General features: G+C 34.0%; 1 protein-coding gene across 4 annotated transcripts in view; it reads left to right on the top strand.

Moving 5' to 3' along the window:
* LOC127727976 (general transcriptional corepressor trfA-like) overlaps positions 1 to 26,014 on the top strand; it is a 143,362-nt gene that overhangs the window by 85,534 nt on the left and 31,814 nt on the right. For 3 of the 4 annotated variants that reach the window (XR_007993954.1, XM_052235114.1, XM_052235113.1), the window contains exon 7: positions 21,596 to 21,688. Coding sequence is in view for 3 of the 4 variants with exons in the window: in XM_052235114.1 (XP_052091074.1) it covers positions 21,596 to 21,688 (93 nt within the window). In the remaining variant the exon portion in view is untranslated. Of the gene's footprint in view, positions 1 to 17,169; positions 17,260 to 19,408; positions 19,905 to 21,595; positions 21,689 to 26,014 lie in introns of those variants that run through there. The other variant, XM_052235117.1, reaches the window with a different exon arrangement.

The raw sequence follows: 26,014 nt of genomic DNA, 5'->3' as shown, positions 1-26,014 counted from the left end.
TTATAGCTTGCTATATATTTATTATGTGTTTTGCTCATTGTTGAAGGCCGTATGGCAACTTATAGTTGCTTACTCTATGTCATTATCTTATTTTCATATACAATAGATGTTATTGCATGTCACTATGGAAGCAGCACAACAAACACAACATACAAAAATAGAAATCTATGGGATAACACCCGGTCATCAACAACAAACACTTGTCTTTACTATAGTGTTAAGCTGTAAATCCCCGAGAGTCTAGAATAGTTTGGAATAAATTATTTTAGTGCATGTCAGTAAAGGAACAGCTCAACAGCACAACAAAACCAAAATAGAAATACAAGGGTTCACTTCCGGATTTCAACAACAAGCAATTGTCTAATCTCTAGTATTAGACTGGAAATTCCCAGACAAGTCGATAAATGTTGTATATATGAGTTTTCATCTTTGTCTCGTCAACAATGTCTTTTTTTGTGATTAGGTCAATTTAAGGGGAACCACTAGTGGGGTCAATGATATTAGGTATGCAAGTGTATTATCATTTGCATGTTTCATTTGCATGGAGATTATTTTACCACGCTCCCTTAGTCAAGGTCTATTGACTTTGAAACCCTGCTTAGTATACATGGATAAGTGTGTGATTAGAATACTTTAAGAGGAACAACTAGTGGTAGGTCAATTATATTTGGTATGCAGTTGTATTAGCTTTTGCATGGAGATAATTTGTCCCCGCTCCCTCAGTCATAACATTTTGACTTTGAAACTTTGTTAGTATGCTTGTATAAGTTTGTGATATGATCAGTTTCAGAAGAACAACTAGTGATAGGTCAATGCTTTGTATACTGTTGTATTGGAATTTGCACGTCTCATGTCCATGGAGATTCCTTGGCCCCGGTCAATGCTTTTTGATATGCTGTTGTATTAAAATTTGCAGGTCTCATGTCCATGGAGATTCCTTGGCCCCGCCCCTTAGTCATGCAATTAGAAAAAAATACAATGTTTGATGTGTAGGATTTGTTATTAGTTTAAAGTACCGTTTGTCGTCTTATTGATCTACCCTAGATATCCCAATGCTTACATTTTTTAGATGACACCTACTTTCATTGAAAAGTTAAAGAACCCAGTGGTAATGATGGAAGCAATCATCCTTTTGATTGTCCTTCAGGTATGTATAATTTAAATTTAAAAGACTTTGTTTTTAAGAAATTGGTAACAAAATTAGTTTCTTCCAATGTTTAGCTAAGAAGCAGTGTACTGAATAGGGTTTTTTTTTTTATTTACTCTGGATGTCCGGCTAAAAATGAGTAGTCATGAAGTTTTTACACTTAATCCGTTGGATGTGTATACTGGTTGACATTGTAGTGTTTTTTGACAATATTTTTTTAAAATTCTATGGCAAGCCGTTTTACTATTTATTCTAATTTCAAGATATCTCATGTAATATATAAGATATCTCATATAATATACAAGATATCTTTTATAATCTAGTTTTTATAAGATATCTAGTTTATAAGATATCTAAAAAAAATTATAAGATATCTTATATACTTTATAAGATATCTTATATACTTTATAAGATATATTATATACTTTATAAGATATCTTCTAAAGTATATAAGATATCTAATAAAGTTTCTTAGATATCTCATAAATATTTTTTATATAAAATATCTTATATACTTTATAAGATATCTCATATATTTTATAAGATATATAGTTTATAAGATATCTCATTTAGTTTATAAGATATCTTATAAACTATATAAAATATCTTATAAACTTTATGAGATATCTTATAAAGTTTATTAGATATCTTGAGGTTATAATAAATAGTAAAACGGCTTGCCATAGCTATAAGTAACTGCATGTTATTAATCTTAGATTGGTACTTTGTGTCTTTTGTTCTTTTATAAGTTTTTTTGTGTGCTTTGTACCGATGTAATTATTCAAGCCTTTTTCAACTGAATAATACAATTTATTTTAAGTTGTGACTACTGTCCCCAGTTAGGAGAGGATTGAGAGCTAACAACCATGATTAATCCCGTCAGATTCTTTATGTACCTGTTCAAAGTCAGGAGCCTGTAATTCAGTGGTTGTCGTTGGTCACTGTCTGTCATATTTGTATTTCGTTTAGACTTGTGGCATTACTCTGGCCGTTGGTTTTATCCATTTTGTCATTTCGGGGCCTTTTATAGCTTACTATACGGTATGGGTTTGGCTCATCGTTGAAGGTCGTATGATGACATATGATTGCTTACATCTTGTTGAATTTTGACAACAGATGATTCGTCGCAAATTGGCTGAAATTCCCTCCCTGGTCCTTTCGGTTCCTTTGTAGACATTCATTAACGCAAACTAATTACCGCAGCATATTCACATAATTTGTGTGGCCCGTTGAAATATGTAAAAACAATTGCAACGTAAAATATAGGTCGTTGTCAAAATATAATTTTGAATTAGGAGCATTAAGTCCTATTCTTGTCTGAAGAATAGAGAGAAATTAAGACAGATTGTGTCTAGGTTTACCACGATGTTCCTTTCACAACTTGCTGAGTTTAGCATTCGCTTTGTGATTTTTGTGTAGTTCTTTTGCTCCAACACAACACAACACAACACATATGTATATTGTTGAGTCACTTTTATGGTAAACAAAGTTCTTCGGTTCATTTGCTTACCAATTTAGCACCTCAATCAGAAAAAAGTCGGTCCTCATCAAATTAGATAAATTGAAGCTCCAGAAATTACACTGCAATTGACATCTTAAAAAAAAAGATAGTTTTTATTGACAACCTATTTGTTACATTTGGAGAACGTGTTTTTCAACAGACAATTGGCATTCCCATTGGAACCAACTATGCCCTTCTGCTTGCCAACTTGTTCCTTTATTCTTATGAGGTCGACTTCATCATGTTCATATAGACGCTTCTCAAGAAAAATATAAAAAAAGCAGGCTTTATTCTAGATAATGTCCTTTCACTGAATTATTCAACATTTCGTGACTATTTTGACTGCATCTATTCCAATGAACTTGAAGTAAAAGAATGCAACAGATACAGTTAAGTCTGCCGTATATCTCGACTTACATCTAGAAATTGATAATAAGGCTCGGTGGAGAACTAAACTTTCCATTTCTATTTAGCAACATTCCAGAAGCGTCTTCATACGTAATATATATCTCTCAGTTGATACGATTTTCTAGGACTAACGTTTCCTCTCATAATGTCTTGATAGAGGGTTACTGAAGCTATTGTATCAAGGGTTCAAAGTGGTTAGATAATATTAACAAAACTACCAAACTCCAAGGTAAACTCAAAAGGGGGAAGTCCATTAAACCTGACAAAATCAAACGCTCGACTTGTAAAGTTGAAGTCATCTCTATGAAAGTTTCATGGAGGCCACCATGGTTTGGTTAACCGTTATGGAATGTCTGTGTCACATATTACTACGGATATGCCCCACTTGTCGTTAACACAATCCCGTCCCAATGTTGTCGATTTTGACATTAACGAAATCGACTTATTACTTACTTATTACCATATCTCCTTATTTTCATTGATAGTGGGTTACTACTTACAAGGAATGTTTTCCTGCTAAAGCTACACGATCGACGGGTGGCACATGTGGATCAGGATTTGCTTACTCTTCCGGAACAATGAGTTCATCATCCCCGGTTTTTAGTGGGATTCATGTTGATCAGTCTTTATTTTTCTATGTGATGTTTTGTCTTTTCGTAGTTTTTGTCTCGCCTGCGACGAAAGTCGCGGAAGGCAAGACAGCTATTGCTTTTCCGGCGACTTCGGCGTCAACAATTGTTAAGTTTTCTGCTTAAATTAGTATGATAGGAACTACTTGTGGTATAATTATATTTTGTATGAAGTTGCAGCAGTAATATCAGTACAGTTTGACGACTATTTTTAGGCCCTGTCCCCCTAGGTCATGGTCCAGTTAGTTTGAATTAATTAGCAATTTTCAATGTTAAGTGTTCTGCTTAAGTTAGTTTGACAGGAACTACTTGTGATAGATCAATGATATTTTGTATGCAGTTGCATTAGTATCAGTACATATTAGTTTGACGACTACTTTGAAGCCCTGTCACCTAGGTCATGGTCCAGTGGCTTTAAATTCATTAGAAATTTTCAATGTTAACATTTCTTCTTAAATTAGTTTAATATAAACTACTTGTGATAGATCAATGATATTTTGTATGAAGTTGCATCACTATCAGTTTGACGACTATTTTGAGACCCTGCTCCCTAGGTCATGGTCCAGTGACTTTCAATTAATGAGAACTTTTCAATGTTAAGTTTACTTGTTCAGTCTGTTTTGATAGGAACTACTATGATATTTTCTATAAAGTTGCATTACTATCAGTACATATCGGTTTGAAGACTATTTCGAGGCCCTGCCCACTATGTCATGGTCCAGTGACTTTCAATTAATTACCAATTTTCAATGTTAAGTTTACTGCTTAACTTAGTTTGATAGGAACTACTTACCATAGACAACGATATTTTCTATAAAGTTACATTAATGTCTGTGCACCTCAGTTTGTCGACCATTTGAGGCCCTGTCCGCTAGTTCATAGTCCCAAGAATTTGAATTAATAAGCACTGTTACTGTCCCTCAGTTTGTCGTTTCCGAATTTTATGCCGATAGGCGAGACATATCGTTTTTTTTTTGTTTGTGTGTCAGTTTTATGGACCTAAAGATTGGAAAGTGTCGTCAGGTCATAAAAGACGCTCTTTCATCGTATTGTAAATATTTTGTGTAGACGGGGAAAAATCTGATAAAAAATTTCTTGATTCTTATTCAAATAAGTGTATGCATGCTGTGGATATTCGAAAATCACATTTTGAAAATAATGTAGAAATAATTAAAAAAAAAGTACATTATACGCCTATTTCTAGAATAAGAAACAAACTTTAAGTGCTCGCACAGCGGTTTGCGTTTGTAGCGGCCGACAAAGCAGTCAACAACGTGGTGTTGGTATGAAGTAAATACTTCACGGAAGATCATAAGAATGAAATTATAATGTATTATAACATTCAAGTCAGTGCGCTCCACAGAGAGTCAAATAATAAACAGTCATATCATAACCACATCACAACTTAAGGATGCACACCTCTGAGGAGCCAAACATTTCTAGAGTTAAACTTTTTTTCTTAACCTGATTTTTGGGTTTATATAACTGTAAGAAAGAAATTGATGAAAAAAAAATATATGATGGTGCACTACTTTTTTTCCTACGACCATTTGAAAGTACCCATTTTTAATGATTTTCCCATTTTTCATCAATTTTTACCCATTTTTGGGCTACTATCATTAAAAAAAATTAATTTCTCAATTAAACTTTTTTTCATACTTTCACAAAAGATGAAGTGAACCAACCTGAATAAAATTAAATTAAAAAAAAAAACTATAGGTTGGTGTTAATATAAGAAAGTTTTATAAAATGTTGTTGTTTTTTTTATGTCAAATTGACCATGCTGTTAATTTTGTAAATTTGGGATTTTTCTCTTTTTTTAGAAGAAAAAGCATATTATTTAAACTTTTTCTTGAAAAAAATACATATCTAAGAATTTTGAAAAGAAAAAAATTGATATGGGATGTTCATATTTTTGGTAAAATCATTTCTTTGTACCCCTCACCCATTTTCTCAACATTTTGGCTGATGACTCTGACCGGATTGGTTATAAAATTTGAAAATTTTATTAATCAAAAACTACTTATTGTAAGTACACAATTTTTTTCACAGAGTTTAGTTTGATTATAACATTTTTTGAATTCATTAATATTTTCCACTTGTATCACATGTTTTGGAAATAATTCCCGATCGAAATTTCAACGAGACTGAAACAGCAGATGAATACATCCTACATACATACATAAGGACTCTTCTGATCATTCGAAAGTCCCTACTATGTATTTGTTACCTACAATACACAAAACAAAACCCCGTAAAATATCGTTTCATCTCGGTATCTAGTAAGTGTTCTACAACTAATCTTTCAGTGCTTTTAACTAGTTACTTAACTACTATCAAAAAACTTATCATTAACTTTTGTAAAATAAAAACATATGAAAATAGTGGCATTAACTATTTTTGGAGTGTGAAACATTCTTTGGATGTTGTAGATAAATTACGTGCTTTTAATGATCCTTTTGATTCTGCTGACAGTTTTGACTTTTCAACTCTTTTCACTACACTTCCGCCGAATATTACCAAAGAAAGTTTTCCTATTCAATCAAGTGGTCGTTTAAAAAATCTGATTGCAAATATATTTTGTGCAACTCATTTAAAGCCTTCTTTACTAATAAGAAAGGTAAATATACTAGATATACCTACTGGAGGTAATAAAGTGTATCGACAGGTTGTAGGTATTCCTATGGGCACCAATTGCACCCTTTTGATAGCAGACTTGATATTGATTTCATTATCAATAAATTAAAACTAAACTCATATTATTATTATATACATATGCATATGCACATTCACGGTTCTACAATCTGTCGATATCTTTATTCTTGCATTGCACAAGGTCATGTTTTTCTCTGACTGTTAATGACGTCTTTACACTAAATCGATTGGATGTTGGATGTGTACTGATTTATATTTTAGTCATAGATGGATGATTTTTTAATTAGTTGTTATTGGCTTTGAACTAGTTTTCAGAAACTGCGAGTACTCTCAGATCTGTACTTAGTCTTTTTTGTTGTGGGGATGTATAAATACCCCTGTCACGTCCGGTCTGTGTTTTTGTTACTTGTTTTTCTGCTTTGTATCGATCTGATGAGTTAAGCTTTTTTCAACTGATTTTTATAGTTTGTTCATATGTTGTGCTGTTACACAACTCTCCCAGATTAGGAGAAGGGTTGGGCGCCAACAAACATGTTTAACCCGTCACATTCTGTATGTGCCTGCCCCAAGTCAGGAGCCTGTAATTCAGTGGTTGTCGTTTGTTGATGTATATCAAATTTGTTTTTCGTTCATTGTTTTGACATAAATCAGGCTGTTAGTTTTCTCGTTTGAGTTGTTTTATATTTGTCATTTCAGAGCCTTTTATAGCTGACTTTGCGGTTTGGGTTTTGCTCATTGTTGAACGCCGTTCGGTGACCTATTAGTTAACTTCATGTCATTTGGTCTCTGGTAGAGATTGTCTCATTGGTAATCATACCACATCTTCTTATTTTTATATTCCCCCTTTTTTTAATTGGTAATTTTGTTATTTCTGTTGCACTGAGCATTGTTTGTGATTTTGGAAGGGAAAGAATTTTCACCAGTAAGTAGGTTTATCTCACTTCCTGTTGCAAATTAGGGAAAAACAAATATTGTTGTAACCATTGGTGTTATTGACCAGTGTAGAAGTTTGCGAAAGAAAACAACATTCTATCATAATGCATTTTTGTATCTGAATTTTGATGATTAGTGCAATGGGTTTTATTTAAATTTAACATTTTGAATTTTGGAGACAACTTATTCTACATCGTATGTATCTGACAAATAAATAGCGTCGACTGCCTCATTTTAATTTTTTTTTTTGTCCGTTTGGTTATTTGATATGGCAACATTTGTCTGGAACAAAGGAAAAATGCCGTAACCTTTCCATCGCCTTTTAATTCTTTTGCGTGGACATTTTTTGCATCTTCACGCATTTGTTCAACTAAATTGAAAACTATTTTATATATCAAAACTCTTGCTAAAATGAAAGCCATTGACCAGTTATTGCCTTAGACTGTCTTTGGAAATTGATTTTGATCCAAACCGAATTAACTTAATGTATGTGTTAGTCCCTCCAGGTCGATGATATAAGGTTTGTAACCAATGCAACGAGACGATATATCAATCCTTAGTCCGAAAGTTAAATACAAGTTATGCAATCGTGCACTAAAAACTTAGTGTGTCCAATGAATAAGGATAATTATCAAGTTTTCAGTTTGCAATACACGTATATCTAACAGTAAGTTATAATGTAACCCCATACCCATAAGTTAACTGTCTATTGATAATGTTTATTCGCCAAGTAGAAAGAATATACTACAGATGATATTTCAACAGTAAGTAATATTGGTGAAGACAAATCCACTGATAAACATATAAAATACTCAATGTAATAGCATACAATAATATTTAATAAAATGCTCCGCAGGGCGCAGCTTGATACGACCGCAGAGGTCGAAACCCTGAACAGTTGGGGCAAGTATGGACACAACATTCAAGCTTGATACAGCTTTGCATTTGGATTGTAATTATATATTTGACACAGCATAGGTTTCTGACACAGAATGAATGTGGTCTAAGAACTTAAAAATTTTAAATTGGACATTCACCTATTATGGTCCAATATCCAAAATCTAAATACATGGTTAGATTCAGCATATCAAAGAACCCCATATATTCAATTTTTGTTGAAATCAAACAAAGTTTAATTTTGGACCCCGATTTGGACCAACATGAAAAGTGGGCCCATAATCAAAAATCTAAATACATGTTTAGATTCAGCATATCAAAGAACCCTAAGAATTCAATTTTTGTTAAAATCAAACTAAGTTTAATTTTGGACCCTTTGGACCTTAATGTAGACCAATTTGAAAACGGAACCAAAAATTAAGAATCTAAATACACGGATAGATTCGGCATATCAAAGAACCCCAATAATTCAATTTTTGATGAAATCAAACAAAGTTTAATTTTGGACCCTTTGGACCTCAATGTGGACCAATTTAAAAACGGGGCCCAAAATCCAAAAACTAAATACACGGTTAGATTCAGCATATTAAAGAACCCCAAGAATTCAAGAATAAAACCCCATTGAAATTGGTCAAGAAATAAGCAATTTATACGAAGTATCTTCTTTTGCACAATACTGTGCAATTAAATATTTCTTGCTATTGCGCAATACTGTACAATTGACAATTTCTTGCTATTGCGCAATATTGTGCTATTGGATATTTCTTGCTATTGCGCAATACTGTGCAATTGAAGATTTCTTGCTATTGCGCAATACTGTGCAATTGAAGATTTCTTGCTATTGTGCAATACTGTGCAATTGAATATTTCTTGCTATTGCACAATACTTATTATATAATAATTTACACATCCTGTTTGGTGTGTATCTCCTACCATATCATTATTATTTGCCTTTAAATATAAATCAGAAATAACCAACTTAAAATGGAAAATTTTAAAAGAAAAAAAAAGGAAACCCCCCCCCCCCAAATTTTTAAACCCCCTTATGATTCATCACCCCCAAACTCAATCCCAGCCTTCCCTTTGTGGTATGGTACCTTGCAGTACAATTTCAGAGAGATCCATACACTTGAACACAAGTTATTGTCTGGAAACTAGAAAAATGTGTTTTTTGGCCCCTTTTTGGCCCCAAATTCCTAAACGTTTAGGGCAATTACCCCCAAACTCAAACCCAGCTTTCCCTTTGTGATATGGAACCTTGTAGTACAATTTCAGAAAGATCCATACACTTACACACAAGTTATTGTCCTGAAACTAGAAAAATGCTTGTTTTTTGCCCCTTTTTGGTCCCTTATTCCTAAAATATTGAGGCAATTACCCCATCATCAATCCCAGCCTTCCCTTTGTGGTATGGTACATTGTAGTACAATTTCAGAGAGATCCATACACTTGAACACAAGTTATTGTCTGGAAACTAGAAAAATGCTTATTTTTGGCCCCTTTTTGGCCCCATATTCCTACACGTTTCGGCAATTACCCCCAAACTCAATTCCAGCTTTCCCTTTGTGATATGGAACCTTATAGTACAATTTCAGAAAGATCCATACACTTACACACAAGTTATTGACATGAAACTTGAAAAATGCTTGTTTTTTGCCCCTTTTTTGGCCCCTAATTCCTAAAATTTGGAGGCAATTACCCCCAAAATCAATCCCAGCATTCCTTTTGTGATATGGAACCTTGTGGTACAATGTCAGAGAGATCCATACACTTACACACAAGTTATGTCTGGAAGTTACAAAAATGCTTATTTTTGGCCCCTTTTTGCCCCCTAATTCCTTTACTGTTGGTACCATAACCCCCAAAATCAATCCCAACCTTCCTTTTGTGGTATTGAACCTTGTAGTAAAATTTCATAGAGAAACATTCACTTAAACTAAAGTTAGAGTGCGAAAACCAATGTGTCTTCGGACGACGCCAGACGACGACGACGACGACGACGACGCCAACGTCATACCAATATACGACCACAAAATTTTTTTTGCGGTCGTATAAAAATGGAATGAATTTTTTTCTATTAGTGTCGCTTTATATATACATGTAATGACCAAACAGAAAGTTCTAGAATTCTTATTCTAAATAATCTTGAAAGTTCCAATATGATGTCATTCATTTTTCATCAATAAAAATCATAAACAAAATATGATGTCATTCATTTTTTCATCAATAAAAATCATAAACAAGTCTAAACGAAAGTGACAACATAATGTGACCTTTTACGTGTACTTAAATTCATAGACGCTTGCAGTTATTAAACAATATCAATGATATAATAACAATATGATAAACATTATAATCATTTATTATAAAAGAGAGACGAAAGATACCAAAGGCTCATTCAAACTCATAAGTCGAAAATAATCTGACAACGCCATGGCAAAAAAAAGAAGAAAAGACCAAAACACAATATAGAAAACTTAAGACTGAGCAACACGAACACAACCAAAAACTGGGGGTGATCTCATGTGCTCCGGAAGAGTAAGCAGATTATTCTCACTGTGTATGAAAATGTAAATACAAGTTGGTGTAATAAAATGTATGTGTAATTAGAATGATTGTTTTTGTATAAGTTGTAAAAGTTATAAATGAAAAACAGAGGATGGAACCTCTACACAAATGAGTATAATATACAGTAAGTCTGTAGTATTTTAATTTTGGTATTTGTGAATTACAATTAACAGACAAAGAGAGACAACTCTAGAACAATTTTTAATCACTTTGTGATTAAAGGAAGGACTTCATAGTTTAGAAAATACGTCAACAACTCTTGATCGTTGTTCTTCATCTCATTGTTATTGGTTCAGTATTAATATAGGGTCTTCTTCTATGAGTATTGCAATTAAACACATCTATTCTAAAACCAGTCGTTGGTTTGATACAGGTTATGTTCTCCTCGTATATTTTATGATGGTATGATACTAAACCCCTAACGGGAAGGATTGTGCTTGATTTTCATATGATGAAGACATAATCTTTCAATCAGTTTAATTGAGGTTTGGAGCTGGCATGTCAGTAACTGCTAGTAGTCCTTTGTTAATTTATGTTGATCATTGTCATTTTGCTTAGTTTCTTTTGTTACCTATTCTGTCATCGGACTCGGACTTCTTTTAAACTGAGTTTTACTGTGCGTATTTCTGTGTGTTTGTTTATTCTACATTGGCTAGAGGTATAGAGGGAGGGTTGAGATCTCACAAAACATGTTTAACCCCGCCGCATTTTTTTGCGCCTGTCCCAAGTCAGGAACCTCTGGCCTTTGTTAGTCTTGTATTTTTTTAAATATTTTTGTTCATTTAAATGTTTCGGAGTTTAGTGCATGTGACGTCCATTTTCTCTGAACCAGTATACATTTTTGTTTAGGGGCCAGCTAAAGCCCGCCTCCGGGTGCAGGATTTTCTCGCTGTGTTGAAGACCCATTGGTGGCCTTGAGCTGTTTTCTGCTCTTTGGTGGAGTTGTCTCTTTGACACATTTCCCGTTTCTATTCTCAATTTTACAGATGTATGGTTAAGACTTTATCTTACCAAACAGCTAAGTTTTAATATCTAAAAAGTGATAACTTGTCAAATTTGGGATGGTAAGTCAGCACAAATGGCACTCTTTTGTTGACCCTTTTCTCTTTATATTGTAAAGTTCATCTTGGCTGGTGTTGTTAGCACGAAAGGAGCCCTCCATCAATGTCTTTTCTTCTGTAGCCTTGATTTTATAGGTGACCGCGAAGTACACAAAAAAATGAAGTAATCGCCTTTTTGCAGTCATGATTATTGGTGGAGCTAATCCGTTTTATTCAGAAGACCTGTCTGTAGGGAATGCTCTTAGTGCAATGTTTAGGATGACAACTCGAAGGAGAAAGATATTGATGTTTGTCTGTGGGCTTGCAATACAGATCTATAAATATGATTCAATCCTTCACCTGTTACCTTTGCCTGTTACCTAGTCTTTATCTTCCTCCTCTAGCAGGAGCTTCGTTTCTAAAGCGTAATTATTTGCACCCATAACTGAAGGCCTTAACCCTTACACACGGAGCACTCTTAAAATCGGTTTACAGTGTATGTACATAAACTTAAAGTTAATAAAACATCAACTTATTTACAGCATGCGGACTAATCCATCACCATATACTTATTACTAATTAATAAGAAAAAATTTCAGCTCTTGGATCTTTTGCATGACAGCTTTTCATATCTAAGTATAAAATGCTCAGATAAAATGAGTCGTATCTTCTGGTTCAATGTTACATAATTGGCAGTATGCTAGAATAGAGTTTATTGAAAATCTAGACCTCTGATACTGAAGAATCATTATATGCCCGTGGCAATTTTAACTTAAACTTTAATAGTAGCCATCTTTACGGAGTATGGATGAGTCCCACTGCTATCCCAAATATTATTGACAGTTCCTATGTTGGAATCATTAAAATTAATATATTTCAAGGATGATTTCCCTTTTTCTTCACTTGCGTTACTGTGTCAAGAAATGTGATCTTATTGTAAAGATGTTTGTAATCAGTTTGTAAATTGAAATGTTTATGAGACGCTTCAGTATGTTATGGATCCATCAGCCCCAAGAAACCACTCTCTATATATATATATATATATATACATGTATATAATGAAATGGCAAAATCTATGATTTGCTAAAATAAAATGCTCCCCGTTGCTTGATACGATCGCAGAGGTCGAACCATGAACAGTTGGGGCAAGTATGGACACTACATTTAAGCTTGATTCAGCTCTGAATTTCGATTGTGCTTAAATATTTGACACAGCATAGGTTTCTGACACAGGATGAATGTGGTCAAAGAACTGAAATTTTAAAATTGAACTTATACCTGTTATGGTTCAATATCCAAAATATAAATACACGGTTAGATTCAGAATATCTAACTACTTACAATTTCTATTAATTTTGCTATACAGCTCTGAATTTGGATTGTGATTTAATATTTGACATAGCATAGTTTCTGACACAGAATGAATGTGGTCCAAGAACTTAAAAATTTGAAATTGGACATTTATCTATTATGCTCTAATACTCACCATTTAAATACATGGTTATAATCGAATATCAAAGAACCCAATAATTCAATTTTTGATGAAATTAAACAAAGTCTAATTTTGGACCCTTTGGACCTCAATGTGGACCAATTTGATAAAAGGGCCCAAAAACCAAAATCTAAATACATGCTTAGATTCAGCATATTAAAGAACCCCATATATTTAGTTTTTGTTGAAACCAAACAAAGTTTAGTTTTGGACCCCGATTTGTACCAACTTGAAAACTGGGCAAAAAATCGAAAATCTAAATACATGTCAAGATTCAGCATATTAAAGAATCCCTTGAATTAAATTTTTTGTTGAAATCAAACAAAAGTTAAATTTTGGACCCTTTGGACCTTAACGTGGACCAATTTGAAAACCAGTCCCCACAATTGAAAAGCTATATACACGGTTAGGTTCGGTACATCAAAGAACCCTAATAATTAAATTTGTGATGAAATTAAACAAAGTATAATTTTGGACAATTTGGACCTCAATGTGGACCCATTCAAAAACGGGGCTCAAAAATCAAAATTTAAAAACACTGTTAGATTCAGCATATTAAAGAACACCAAGAATTCGAGACTTTGAATTAAACCACATTGAAATTGGTCAAGAAATAAACAATTTATACAAAGTATTAGAACAGTATTGTTATTGGCCCCTTTTTCCTAAACAGTTGATAAAAGGGCCCAAAAACCAAAATCTAAATACATGCTTAGATTCAGCATACAAACCTTTAAATCAATCCCAATCTTCCTTTTGTTTGCCATGGAACCTTGTGGTACAATTTCATAGAGATCCATAGACTTATACTCAAGTTATTGTCCAGAAACCCGAAAATCCTAATTTTTTACCCCTTTTTGGCCGCGAATTCCTAAACGATTTGGGACATAATCCCAAAATCAATCTCAACCTTCCTTTTGAAGTATGAAACCTTTTGGTACAATTTCATAGATATCCATACATGCACTAATTCACAAGTTATTGTCTTGAACAAAAAAAAATGCTTGTTTTTGGCCCCATTTTGGCCCTTAATTCCCAAACAGTTAAGACAATAACCCCCAAGATTATTCTCAACCTCTTTTTATACGACCTCAAAAAAATTTTGTGGTCGTATATTGGTATGACGTTGGCGTCGTCGTCGTCGTCGTCGTCGTCCGAAGACACATTGGTTTTCGCACTCTAACTTTAGTTTAAGTGAATGGATCTCTATGAAATTTTACCATATTAAGGTTTAATACCGCAAAAGGAAGGTTGGGATTGATTTTGGGGTTATGGTACCAACAGTTAAGGAATTAGGGGCTAAAAAGGGGCCAAAAATAAGCATTTTTGTAACTTCCAGACATAACTTGTGTGTTAGTGTATGGATCTCTCTGACATTGTACCACAAGGTTCCATATCACAAAAGGAATGCTGGGGTTGATTTTGGGGGTTATTGCCTCCAAATTTTAGGAATTAGGGGCAAAAAAGGGGGCAAAAAACAAGCATTTTTCTAGTTTCATGACAATAACTTGTGTGTAAGTGTATGGATCTTTATGAAATTGTACTACAAGGTTCCATATCACAAAACGAAAGCTGGAATTGAGTTTAGGGGTAATTGCCCAAAACGTTTAGGAATAAGGGGCCAAAAAGGGGCCAAAATAAGCATTTTTCTAGTTTCCAGACAATAACTTGTGTTCAAGTGTATGGATCTCTCTGAAATTGTACTGCAAGGTACCATACCACAAAGGGAAGGCTGGGATTGAGTTTGGGGGTAATTGCCTCAAAATTCTAGGAATTTGGGGCCAAAAAGGGGCCAAAAAACAAGCATTTTTCTAGTTTCTAGACAATAACTTGTGTTCAAGTGTTTGGATCTCTCTGAAATTGTACTGCAAGGTACCATACCACAAAGGGAAGGCTGGGATTGAGTTTAGGGGTGATGAATCATAAGGGGGTTCAAAAAATTTTGGGAGGGGGATTTTTTTTTCCTTTTTTTTTTTTAAATTTTCCATTTTAAATTGGTTATTTCTGATTTATATATAAAAGCAAATAATAATGATATGGTTTGAATAGGTAAATTAAAATTTTTTAAGTTCTTAGACCACATTCATTCTGTGTCAGAAACCTATGCTGTGTCAAATATTTAATTATAATCCAAATTCAGTACTGTGTCAAGCTTGAATGTTGTGTCCATACTTGCTCCAACTGTTCAGGGTTCGACCTCTGCGGTCGTATTAAGCTGCGCCCAGCGGAGCATTTTATTGTAGTATGGAACCTTGTAGTGCAATTTCATAGAGATCCATACACTTATTCTCAAGTTATTGTTTGGAGACCAAATGCCTTCGGACGACGACGACGACAATTTTGCGGTCGTATAAAAACAAAATAGGAGGTGTGGAATGGCATAATACATGTTTTATGGTCAAGATTCTGAGCAAGTTTAAACAGATAAAGGGTTTATGATGGGAGTTGTAAATACAAATGGGTTCCCCAAGATAAAACAATGGCAAAGTCCAGGGTTTGCTAAAGGGAAACCCCCCAAAAATGGTTAAAAAACAATATCAGAGCATAAAGAGGTGTATAATGGCATAATATTGTGTGACGAATTCGAGAAAGTTTCATTGATCTCTAATAAGGGATCAGGAGGAGTCCAAATGGAAAAGAGGTTACACATGTGTACTTTAGTGTTGGACATGAAAAACTTAATCAGTGTTTGAAATAATCAAAATATTTTGCGTGTCAAACAGACAAAGAATTCAAATCCTATAGGATTGTAAGTTTATTTTTTTTATTTCACTGCACTTGCTTCATATTAACAACCTTTCACTACGTTCTACACTGTTTTTCAGTTGATCAGTTTGTAGAGATGAATTCAAACTGTAATTTGGTAAAATATTTATTGATTAATTGATTGATTGGGTTTAACACCACTTTCAGCACTATTGTGCTATTTCCGACGGTTTCGGTCAGTTTGTATTAGTGGAGTAAGCCGGAGTGCCAGGAGAGAACCACCGACCTTCGGTATGAAAATTGAGAATCCTAGACAATTAAGATTGGAGTCGAACGCGCCTGCCACGTGCCGGATTCGAACTCACAACTTTAATGTTGACAGGCTGGTGATACAGTGGTGACTAGTTCAACTACTTAATTAGACCACTCGGCCACCGAGGTCCCGTAAAATATTCAAGCAATTTTTATTGTGAAAGGACAAAGTCTTCAGGATAAGCATAGAAACGGCTATCACTATTACAGATACAATTGGATCTGTTTTACCACTGACTATTGTCTGTTTGTTTTAGTCACACATTGTTGTCAATATAATGGAATTTTATGCGACTGTCATACAAGTGAGAGGTTTAGCTAGCTATAAAACCAGGTTTAACCAACCACTTTCTACATAAGGAAATGCCTGTACCAAGTCAGGAATATAACAGTTGTTTTCCATTCGTTTAATGTGTTTGAGCTTTTAATTTTGCCATTTGATAAGGGACTTTCCGTTTTGAATTTTCCTTGGAGTTCGGCCGTATCGTTTTTGTTATTTTACTTTATAACATTTTTATGTTGACATTTGATCAAATAAATCTATCTTTTTATCTTTTTTTGAAACACATAAAAACTTTCAGTTACTAAGAAATGCAATATGAAACTACAGATCCCTTTGTAATTACACTCAGAGCTGGCCAAACTCCCGCCAAAATGTGTTAACTTATTGTAATTCAACACAATGTCAGTTCTAAATGCAAATTAGAATTTAGATATGAAAATTTTCTTATTTGTACGGTAAAAGTAACATAAAATTTTAAGTGGGATATGTTATGCTAATTGTATACGGAAAGTTATCATCATATATGTCAAAGTTGTAAATTCAACACTTTACCGTGTTTACGACAGCTAAGTAAAATATACACGTTACAATGAAAAGAGAAACCGAAAGTGAAACGATAGTTATTTTCCCACGGATTTATATATATAGATCTTTTTTTCAAAGTTGACTGGGAATTGTGATTTATTAGGTATGTTATTTTGATTTAAAACAGTCCCAGACCAACATGACCAAATCATCATGCTCATTTGTACATGTGTCATATTTGAAATAACATTTTACATGTGTACCCTGTGGGCAGATCATTGTTAAGACTATATATATATGGTTATAAATAATATGTAAACATGTACATATGCTTATTAATCAAACCTCCTCCTGCAAAACACCCAAACAAACAACTGAGCCAAAGAAGGAGTCCATTAAGAATTGTGACCAGATTATACAGATACTTAATAGAGATGATTTGATATTAAAAATGAAAAGTTTTTTTTTAATTTTTTGTTAGCAAACCAGTGAAAACATGGAAAATGAAACATTAATTGTGCTAAACATGCTCAAAGCGCTCTGGAAATGCTCCAGAACACTGGATTTAGCTTCATTTATTTCCTAGAAAGGTTCGTGCCTTCGGCACTTGGAGGGCTAGAAGAATGAAAATTTAACTAGCCATATGGGCTAGTAAAGGAATTTAGTCATGTTAGTTAGTGTCAAATCCTGCATAATATTTTGATGGGGGCTTTACAAAATTATACCCAGAATATATGATATATGAATTTTTATTCTAAAAAGGCAAATTATGAATAAGTACATAAATCTTTTAACGTATTTATATAAGGAAATGTCCATTTTTATACGACCGCAAAAAAAATTTTGTGGTCGTATATTGGTATGGCGTCGTCGTCGTCATCGTCGTCGTCCGGCGTCATCGTAGTCGTCCGAAGACACATTAGTTTTCGCACTCTAACTTTAGTTTAAGTGAATGGATCTCTATGAAATTTTACCATAAGGTTCAATACCACAAAAGAAAGGTGGGGATTGATTTTGGGGGTTATGGTACCAACAGTTAAGGAATAAGGGGCCAAAAAGGGGCCAAAAATAAGCATTTTTGTAACTTCCAGACATAACTTGTGTGTAAGTGTATGGATCTCTCTGACATTGTACGACAAGGTTCCATATCACAAAGGGAATGCTGGGATTTATTTTGGGGGTAATTGCCTCCAAAATTTAGGAATTCGGGGTCAAAAAGGGGCAAAAAACAAGCATTTTTCTAGTTTCATGACAATAACTTGTGTGTAAGTGTATGGATCTCTCTGACATTGTATCACAAGGTTCCATATCACAAAGGGAATGCTGGGATTGATTTTGGGGGTAATTGCCTCCAAATTTTAGGAATTCGGGGTCAAAAAGGGGCAAAAAACAAGCATTTTTCTAGTTTCATGACAATAACTTGTGTTTAAGTGTATGGATCTCTCTGACATTGTATCACAAGGTTCCATATCACAAAGGGAAAGCTGGAATTGAGTTTGGGGGTAATTGCCCAAAAAGTTTAGGAAAAAGGGGCCAAAAATAAGCATTTTTCTAGTTTCCAGACAATAACTTGTGTTCAAGTGTATGGATCTCTCTGAAATTGTACTGCAAGGTACCATACCACAAAGGGAAGGCTGGGATTGATTTTAGGGGTAATTGCCTCAAAACTTGAATTAGGGGCCATAAAAGGGCAAAAAAACAAGCATTTTTCTAGTTTCAGGACAATAACTTGTGTGTAAGTGTATGGATCTTTATGAAATTGTACTGCAAGGTTCCATATCACAAAGGGAAAGCTGGGTTTGAGTTTATGGGTAATTGCCCTAAACGTTTAGGAATTTGGGGCCTAAAAGGGGCCAAAAAACAAGCATTTTTCTAGTTTCCAGACAATAACTTGTGTTCAAGTGTATGGATCTCTCTGAAATTGTACTGCAAGGTACCATACCACAAAGAGAAGGCTGGGATTGAGTTTGGTGTGATGAATCATAAGGGGGTTCAAAAAATTTGGGGGGGGATTTTTTTTTCCTTAAAATTTTCCATTTTAAATTGGTTATTTCTGATTTATATATAAAAGCAAATAATAATGATATGGTTTGAATAGGTAAATTAAAAATTTTTAAGTTCTTAGACCACTTTCATTCTGTGTCAGAAACCTATGCTGTGTCAAATATTTAATTACAATCCAAATTCAGTGCTGTATCAAGCTTGATTGTTGTGTCCATACTTGCCCCAACTGTTCAGGGTTGACCTCTGCGGTCGTATCAAGCTGCGCCCCAGCGGAGCATTTTATTTTTCTTTATCATGATTATTTTCAGAATTCTAGTAAACTGTTAACAAAAGGCATGGGAAATTGCCAAGGGAAAATATCAAAAGAAAGTAAAAGCCAGATGAGAGGAGAAGCTTATAGACCCAGTGATCAACAAACAAAACAAGAAAAGGAGACACATAATGTAGGGGATAAACTAGATAAAAAGATAGGTAGCGAAGAGGATGCAGAAGTTACAAATGGTAAGACACCATTTGTTAATCCAGAAACCTCATCAAGAACTGATTCTGTGTTACAGGGTAAAAGCACAAGTGTATCTGATATGAATGGATTAAACATGTTAAAAGCAAATGATAACATGGAAAAACAAGATCAAAAACAGCATGAACCAGAAAACCCTGTTGAAATTTCAAATAAAGATGGACTATTAATTAGAGCAGAAACTGAAAATGATAAAGGAGAAGAGACAACGATTGAGTCTCCAACAGGCATTTTAATAGATAAAGTTCCTGGATCCCAGTCAGATAATGCAGAAAAGTCCAATTGTGAGTAAACTCATCTCACAGAATTTTTATCGTTATTTTTCCAACAGTTTTGTTTGTTATTTTGACTAACATAATGCAACTTTTATTGAAATTGACCATTTGGATTGAATATTTTTAGTTTATGTCTCGCCTGCAATGAAAGTGGTGTAAAGCTAGACATAGGTCATGTAGGTGTTGCTTTCCAGGTGGCGACGTCAACAATTGTTAAGTTTTCTGCTTAAGTCAGTTTAATAGGAACTATTTGTGATATATCAATGACAATTTTTGTAAAGTTGCATTTTTACTATCAGTACATACCAAGGTCATGGTCCAGCCACTTACAATTAATAAGCAATTTTCAATGTTAAGTTTTCTCTTCAGTTAGTTTGACAGTAACTACTTGTAATAAATCAATGATTTTGAATTGATTACCAATTTTCAATGTTAAGTTTTCTACTTAAATCAGTTTGATAGGAACTGCTTTCGATAAATCAATTATATTTTCTTTAAAATTGCTTTACTATCAGTACATATCAGTTTGAAGACTATTTCATGGTCCAGTGAATTTTGATAAATTACCAATTTTCAATGTTAAGTTTTCTGCTGAAGTTATATATATAATTTAGTTTGATAGACATGATAGAAACTACTAATGATACTAGTAAGGCAATGATATTTCTATAAAGTTTCATTACTATCAGTACATCTCAGTTTGAAGCATTTTGACGCGCTGTTCTCGGTCATGGTCCAGCAACTTTGAATTAATTAGCAATGTTGCTGTACATCAGATCGTCTTTTTCTGAATTTTCTGGGGACAGGAGAGACATATCTCTGTGTTAACAGTATATTAGATTATGCAGTTGCACAGTCAAACCTGCTAAAAAGGTCACCTGTATTAAGCAAAACTGCCTTGTCAGGTCACCCTCTTTTTGTCCAACTGTAGTAATACATTTTTTTTTTGGAAATATTTTATAGACACCATTACTGACACTGCATGTCCTGTCTATTGTTGAAAATGTTGGCCTCAAGATATCTTTTGGTTATTAGTCCCCAACCGACGAAGTCGAAAGGGACTTTAGGTTTGCACTCTGTCTGTCTGTCTGTCTGTCTGTCTGTCTGTCTGTCTGTCCATCCGTCAGTCCGGCAAATCAGTTTTCCACACTTTTTTCTTCATGCTTAAAGATATTGATTTGATATTTGGTATATAGTTTTATCACGACAAGTTACAGATCAAGTTGGAATTTTGTTCCGGTCTGATGATTTTGTCCAGAGTTATGGTCCTTTGACTTAGAAATTAACTCAAATAATCAGTTTTCCACACTTTTTTTCGTCATGCTTGAAGATAATGATTTGATAATTGGTATACAGTTTTATCATGACAAGTTACAGATCAAGTGTGAATTTTGTTCTGGTCTGATGATTTTGTCCAGAGTTATGATCCTTGGACTTGAAAAATTCACTCAAATAATCAGTTTTCCACACTTTTCGTCATGCTTAAAGATATTGACTTGATATTTTTTATATAGTTTACACCATGACAAGTTATAGAACAAGTTAGCATTTTGTTCGAGTATAATGAATTTTTAACTGGTAGGGGACTATGTATTGCCATGCAATACTCTCAGAATGCTTGTTTTTGTTGTTGGGTTGCTAATTCATTGATGTAAACTCCACATCTCTGATTATTCAGATATATTTTTATATTCTTTAAGTATTTTCCAAAGGAGTTCCAGGAGGAGAACCACAAACTGAAGACTTAGGTTTTACCAACAAATTAACTGGTATAAAAGATCCAGCATCTACAGGTTAGGATATAAAAAAAAATTTGCTACATAGTCATACATCATGTACATTCTTACTGTGACTTGACTGTTAGTGTTGCTCTCTACCTATTGCAACTTGTTCAAAATACTGACCAAATTGCAATTTGTTTTATAAAACCAAACTGTTCAACTGGTCAGAAATTTGAACAAACTGCTGTAGAAAACCACAGTCAAGTCGTGAAAGTGCAAGGTGATAAAATAAAGCATACTTAGAATCCTACAAGACTTTAATTCCTCTTCAATGTTATTATGAAAAATCAGTCTAACGGTTTGTATAGAAATTTTATTAGGTCTTTCCACTTTTCTGTGGAAAGACCTATTGTATTTGTTCTGATTATTAGGTCTTTCCACTTTTCTGTTATCTACCTTTACCAAATAAATTTGTCGGTATGTTTTTTTTAACTCATTAACCGTTAACCGTATAATCCTGGAATCTTTTTATTTGAGGTCCCTAGGTCCTAACTTAGAAAATGAGGTCAAAGGTCAAGGTCAAGTTCTCAATTTTGACTTTTCCTTGTTTTTGCAGTTTCTCAAACACTTTTAAAGATATATATGAAACAACAAGTGCAAAATGTTTGCTTTATTGTAATGAAGATATGTTACATTTGGTCTGAAACAATCTAATGGCATCTTATAGGATTAAGTGCCCCTGAAATGTCCAATTATAAGGTTAATTGATTATTACTTCAACTTGGTTCATTATAAAGCCATATGACCTTTTACAAAAGGTTGGATGACATATGACCTTGAGAAATGACAACCGGAAGTGACCTTGAGAAAACCGGAAGTAGCCATTTTTGCACTTTCTTCATGGAAAAGTACTCGGAATCCATATATTTTGTAATTTTAATACATTAACTTATCACTGAAGACTAGAAATGACTTTCGATAAACCGGAAGTGGCCAATTATCTCCTGGTTTACAAGCAAAAGTATATAGAAACTATATATTTTTGGAATCAGTGTGAAAGAAACTATTATATGAGACCGGAAGTGACATTTATTTCACCGGAAGTAGCTAATTATCTCCCTTATTTCATTCAGAAGTATATAGAAACCACTTATTTATCGCATCAGTATGAAGAAACTGATGATAAGATGCCAATTTTAACTTTGAGTAAACACGAACTAGCTTCTTTTCAATAAATTTAGAAATAAGGTGGAAAGACCTTCAATTGTTCTCTGAACAATTGGTTTTTAATTTTTTTTTTCTTTTTTCTTCCGCCACTTTTTTTTCTTACGGGGTATTGTGGTTTTACAAGATGTCGCTTAGATTTTTTGCATATGATATCGAACAGTTATTGCGCTTTTGAAATTGACCCTGCTTAACCAAATACTTTTCTTTGTAGGAGTTATCTCCCGAACAAGAGAAAGCGACAAAGTTATTTTACCATATTGCTCGTTATATACTCAGGATGTTTTGTCCAATTTTGACCGAAGCGATACGAAAACTCCATATGACAGTTATTTCCTCTTCTGTATTTGACATAAGGGATATATATACATGAATGGTAAGTGATAGAGACCTAAGGTATATTGATTTGAGGTCCTTGGTTCATTTAAATGAAATTGAGGCCAAGGTCAAAGGTCAAGGTCATATTCTAAATTTTGACTTTTCCTTGTTATTTGGTCTCCTCTGTCACTTTTCAATGCTTTTAAAGATATATATAAAAGAACTAGTGCAAAATGTTTGCCTAATTGTGATTAAGATATGATATATTTGATCTGAAACAATCCAATGACATCTTATAGGAAGTATTGTCCCTGAAATGATGCAATTTAAGGTTAATTGATTATTACTCCAGCTTGGTACATGATAAAGCCATAGGGTTTTTGCAAACTGTTGGTTGACATATGACCTTGAACAATATCAACCAGAAGTGCCCTTGAGTAAACCAGAAGTAGCCATTTTTAACCGGATTTTCGAAGGAAATATCGGTTATTAAAAGGGTGACCCACGGGGGGCGGCTGGGCGGATCGGGCGGCTGCCAAACAGCTTGTCAGCAAAATAACATGAAAACGCTTTAACAAATTTTTTTTTCAAATTTAAATATGTTGTTTCCTGGGACTTAATGAAGGTCTAGTTCAATTTTCAAGATATTAGTATATCTCCATTTTGAGTTATCACCATTTTTAATATCCAAAAGTTGGATCTCTCTGACATTGTACCACAAGGTTCCTTATCACAAAGGGAAGGCTGTAATTGATTTTGGGGGTAATTGCCTCAAAATTTTAGGAATTAGGGGCCAAAAAACAAGCATTTTTCTAGTTTCATGACAATAACTTGTGTGTAAGTGTTTGGATATTTCTGAAATTGTACTACAAGGTTCCATATCACAAAGGGAAAGCTGGAATTGAGTTTGGGGGTAATTGCCCGAAACGTTTAGGAATAAGGGGCCAAAAAGGGGCCAAAAATAAGCATTTTTCTAGTTTCCAGACAATAACTTGTGTTCAAGTGTATGGATCTCTCTGAAATTGTACTGCAAGGTACCATACCACAAAGGGAAGGCTGGGATTGAGTTTGGGGGTGATGAATCATAAGGGGGTTCAAAAAATTTGGGGGGGGATTTTTTTTTTTTCTTTTTTTTTCTTTTTTTCCTTTTTTTTTTTCTTTTAAAATTTTCCATTTTAAGTTGGTTATTTCTGATTAATATTTAAAAGCAAATAATAATGATATGGTAGGAGATACACACCAAACAGGATGTGTAAATTATTATATAATAAGTATTGTGCAATAGCAAGAAATTTTCAATTGCACAGTATTGCACAATAGCAAGAAATCTTCAATTGCACAGTATTGCGCAATAACAAGAAATCTTCAATTGCACAGTATTGCGCAATAGCAAGAAATATCCAATAGCACAATATTGCGCAATAGCAAGAAATTGTCAATTGTACAGTATTGCGCAATAGCAAGAAATATTCAATTCCACAGTATTGTGCAAAAGAAGATACTTCGTATAAATTGCTTATTTCTTGATCAATTTCAATGGGGTTTTATTCTTGAATTCTTGGGGTTCTTTAATATGCTGAATCTAATCGTGTATCAAGTTTTTGGATTTTGGGCCCCGTTTTTAAATTGGTCCACAATGAGGTCCAAAGGGTCCAAAATTTAACTTTGTTTGATTTCATCAAAAATTTAATTATTGGGGTTCTTTGATATGCCGAATCTAACCGTGTATTTAGATTCTTAATTTTTGGTTCCGTTTTCAAATTGGTCTACATTAAGGTCCAAAGGGTCCAAAATTAAACTTAGTTTGATTTTAACAAAAATTTAATTTTTAGGGTTCTTTGATATGCTGAATCTAAACATGTATTTAGATTTTTGATTATGGGCCCAGTTTTCAAGTTGGTCCAAATCGGGGTCCAAAATTAAACTTTGTTTGATTTCAACAAAAATTGAATATATGGGGTTCTTTGATATGCTGAATCTAACCATGCATTTAGATTTTTGATTTTTGGTCCCCGTTATCAACTTTGTCCACATTGAGGTCATAAGGGTCCAAAATTAAACTTTGTTTGATTTCATAAAAAATTGAATTCTTGGGGTTCTTTGATATGCTGAATCTAACCATGTATTTAGATTTTGGATATTGGACCATAATAGGTGAATGTCCAATTTAAAATTTTTAAGTTCTTAGACCACATTCATTCTGTGTCAGAAACCTATGCTGTGTCAAATATTTAATCACAATCCAAATTCAGAGCTGTATCAAGCTTGAATATTGTGTCCATACTTGCCCCAACTGTTCAGGGTTCGACCTCTGCGGTCGTATCAAGCTGCGCCCTGCGGAGCATTTTATTGATAACTTGTAAACAGGCGAGATCCCACCCCTAAACCATATGTATTCTTGAATGGGACAATAAAAAAAATCAAATGAAATTGAGGGGGAGTCCCCTGGGTTCACCCCCACCCCCCTTTTTTTGAAAAACTTGTAAACAGTCAAAATCTCCACCCCGAAACCATATATATTCTTGTATGGGACAATAAAACAAATCAAATGAAATACAAGGCGAGTCCCCTGGGGTCACCCCACCCCCTCTTCTTTTTGATAACTTGTAAACAGTCGAGATCCCCACCCCTAAACCATATATATTCTTGAATGGGACAATAAAAAAAATCAAATGAAATTAAGGGGAAATCCCCTGGGGTAACCCCCACCCCCCTTGTTTTTGAAAACTTGTAAACGGTCAAGATCCCCTAGCCAAAACCATATATATTCTTGTATGGGACCATAACACAAATCAAATGAAATATAAGGTGAGTCCCCTGGGGTCACCCCACCCCCCTCCTGTTTAAGAACTTGTA

Source organism: Mytilus californianus, unplaced genomic scaffold (genome assembly GCF_021869535.1).
Source record: "Mytilus californianus isolate M0D057914Y unplaced genomic scaffold, xbMytCali1.0.p SCAF_2, whole genome shotgun sequence".
Taxonomy (NCBI): Eukaryota; Metazoa; Mollusca; class Bivalvia; order Mytilida; family Mytilidae; genus Mytilus; species Mytilus californianus.
Note: the sequence above shows the minus strand (reverse complement) of the source record. Positions and strands in the feature narration are given on the sequence as shown.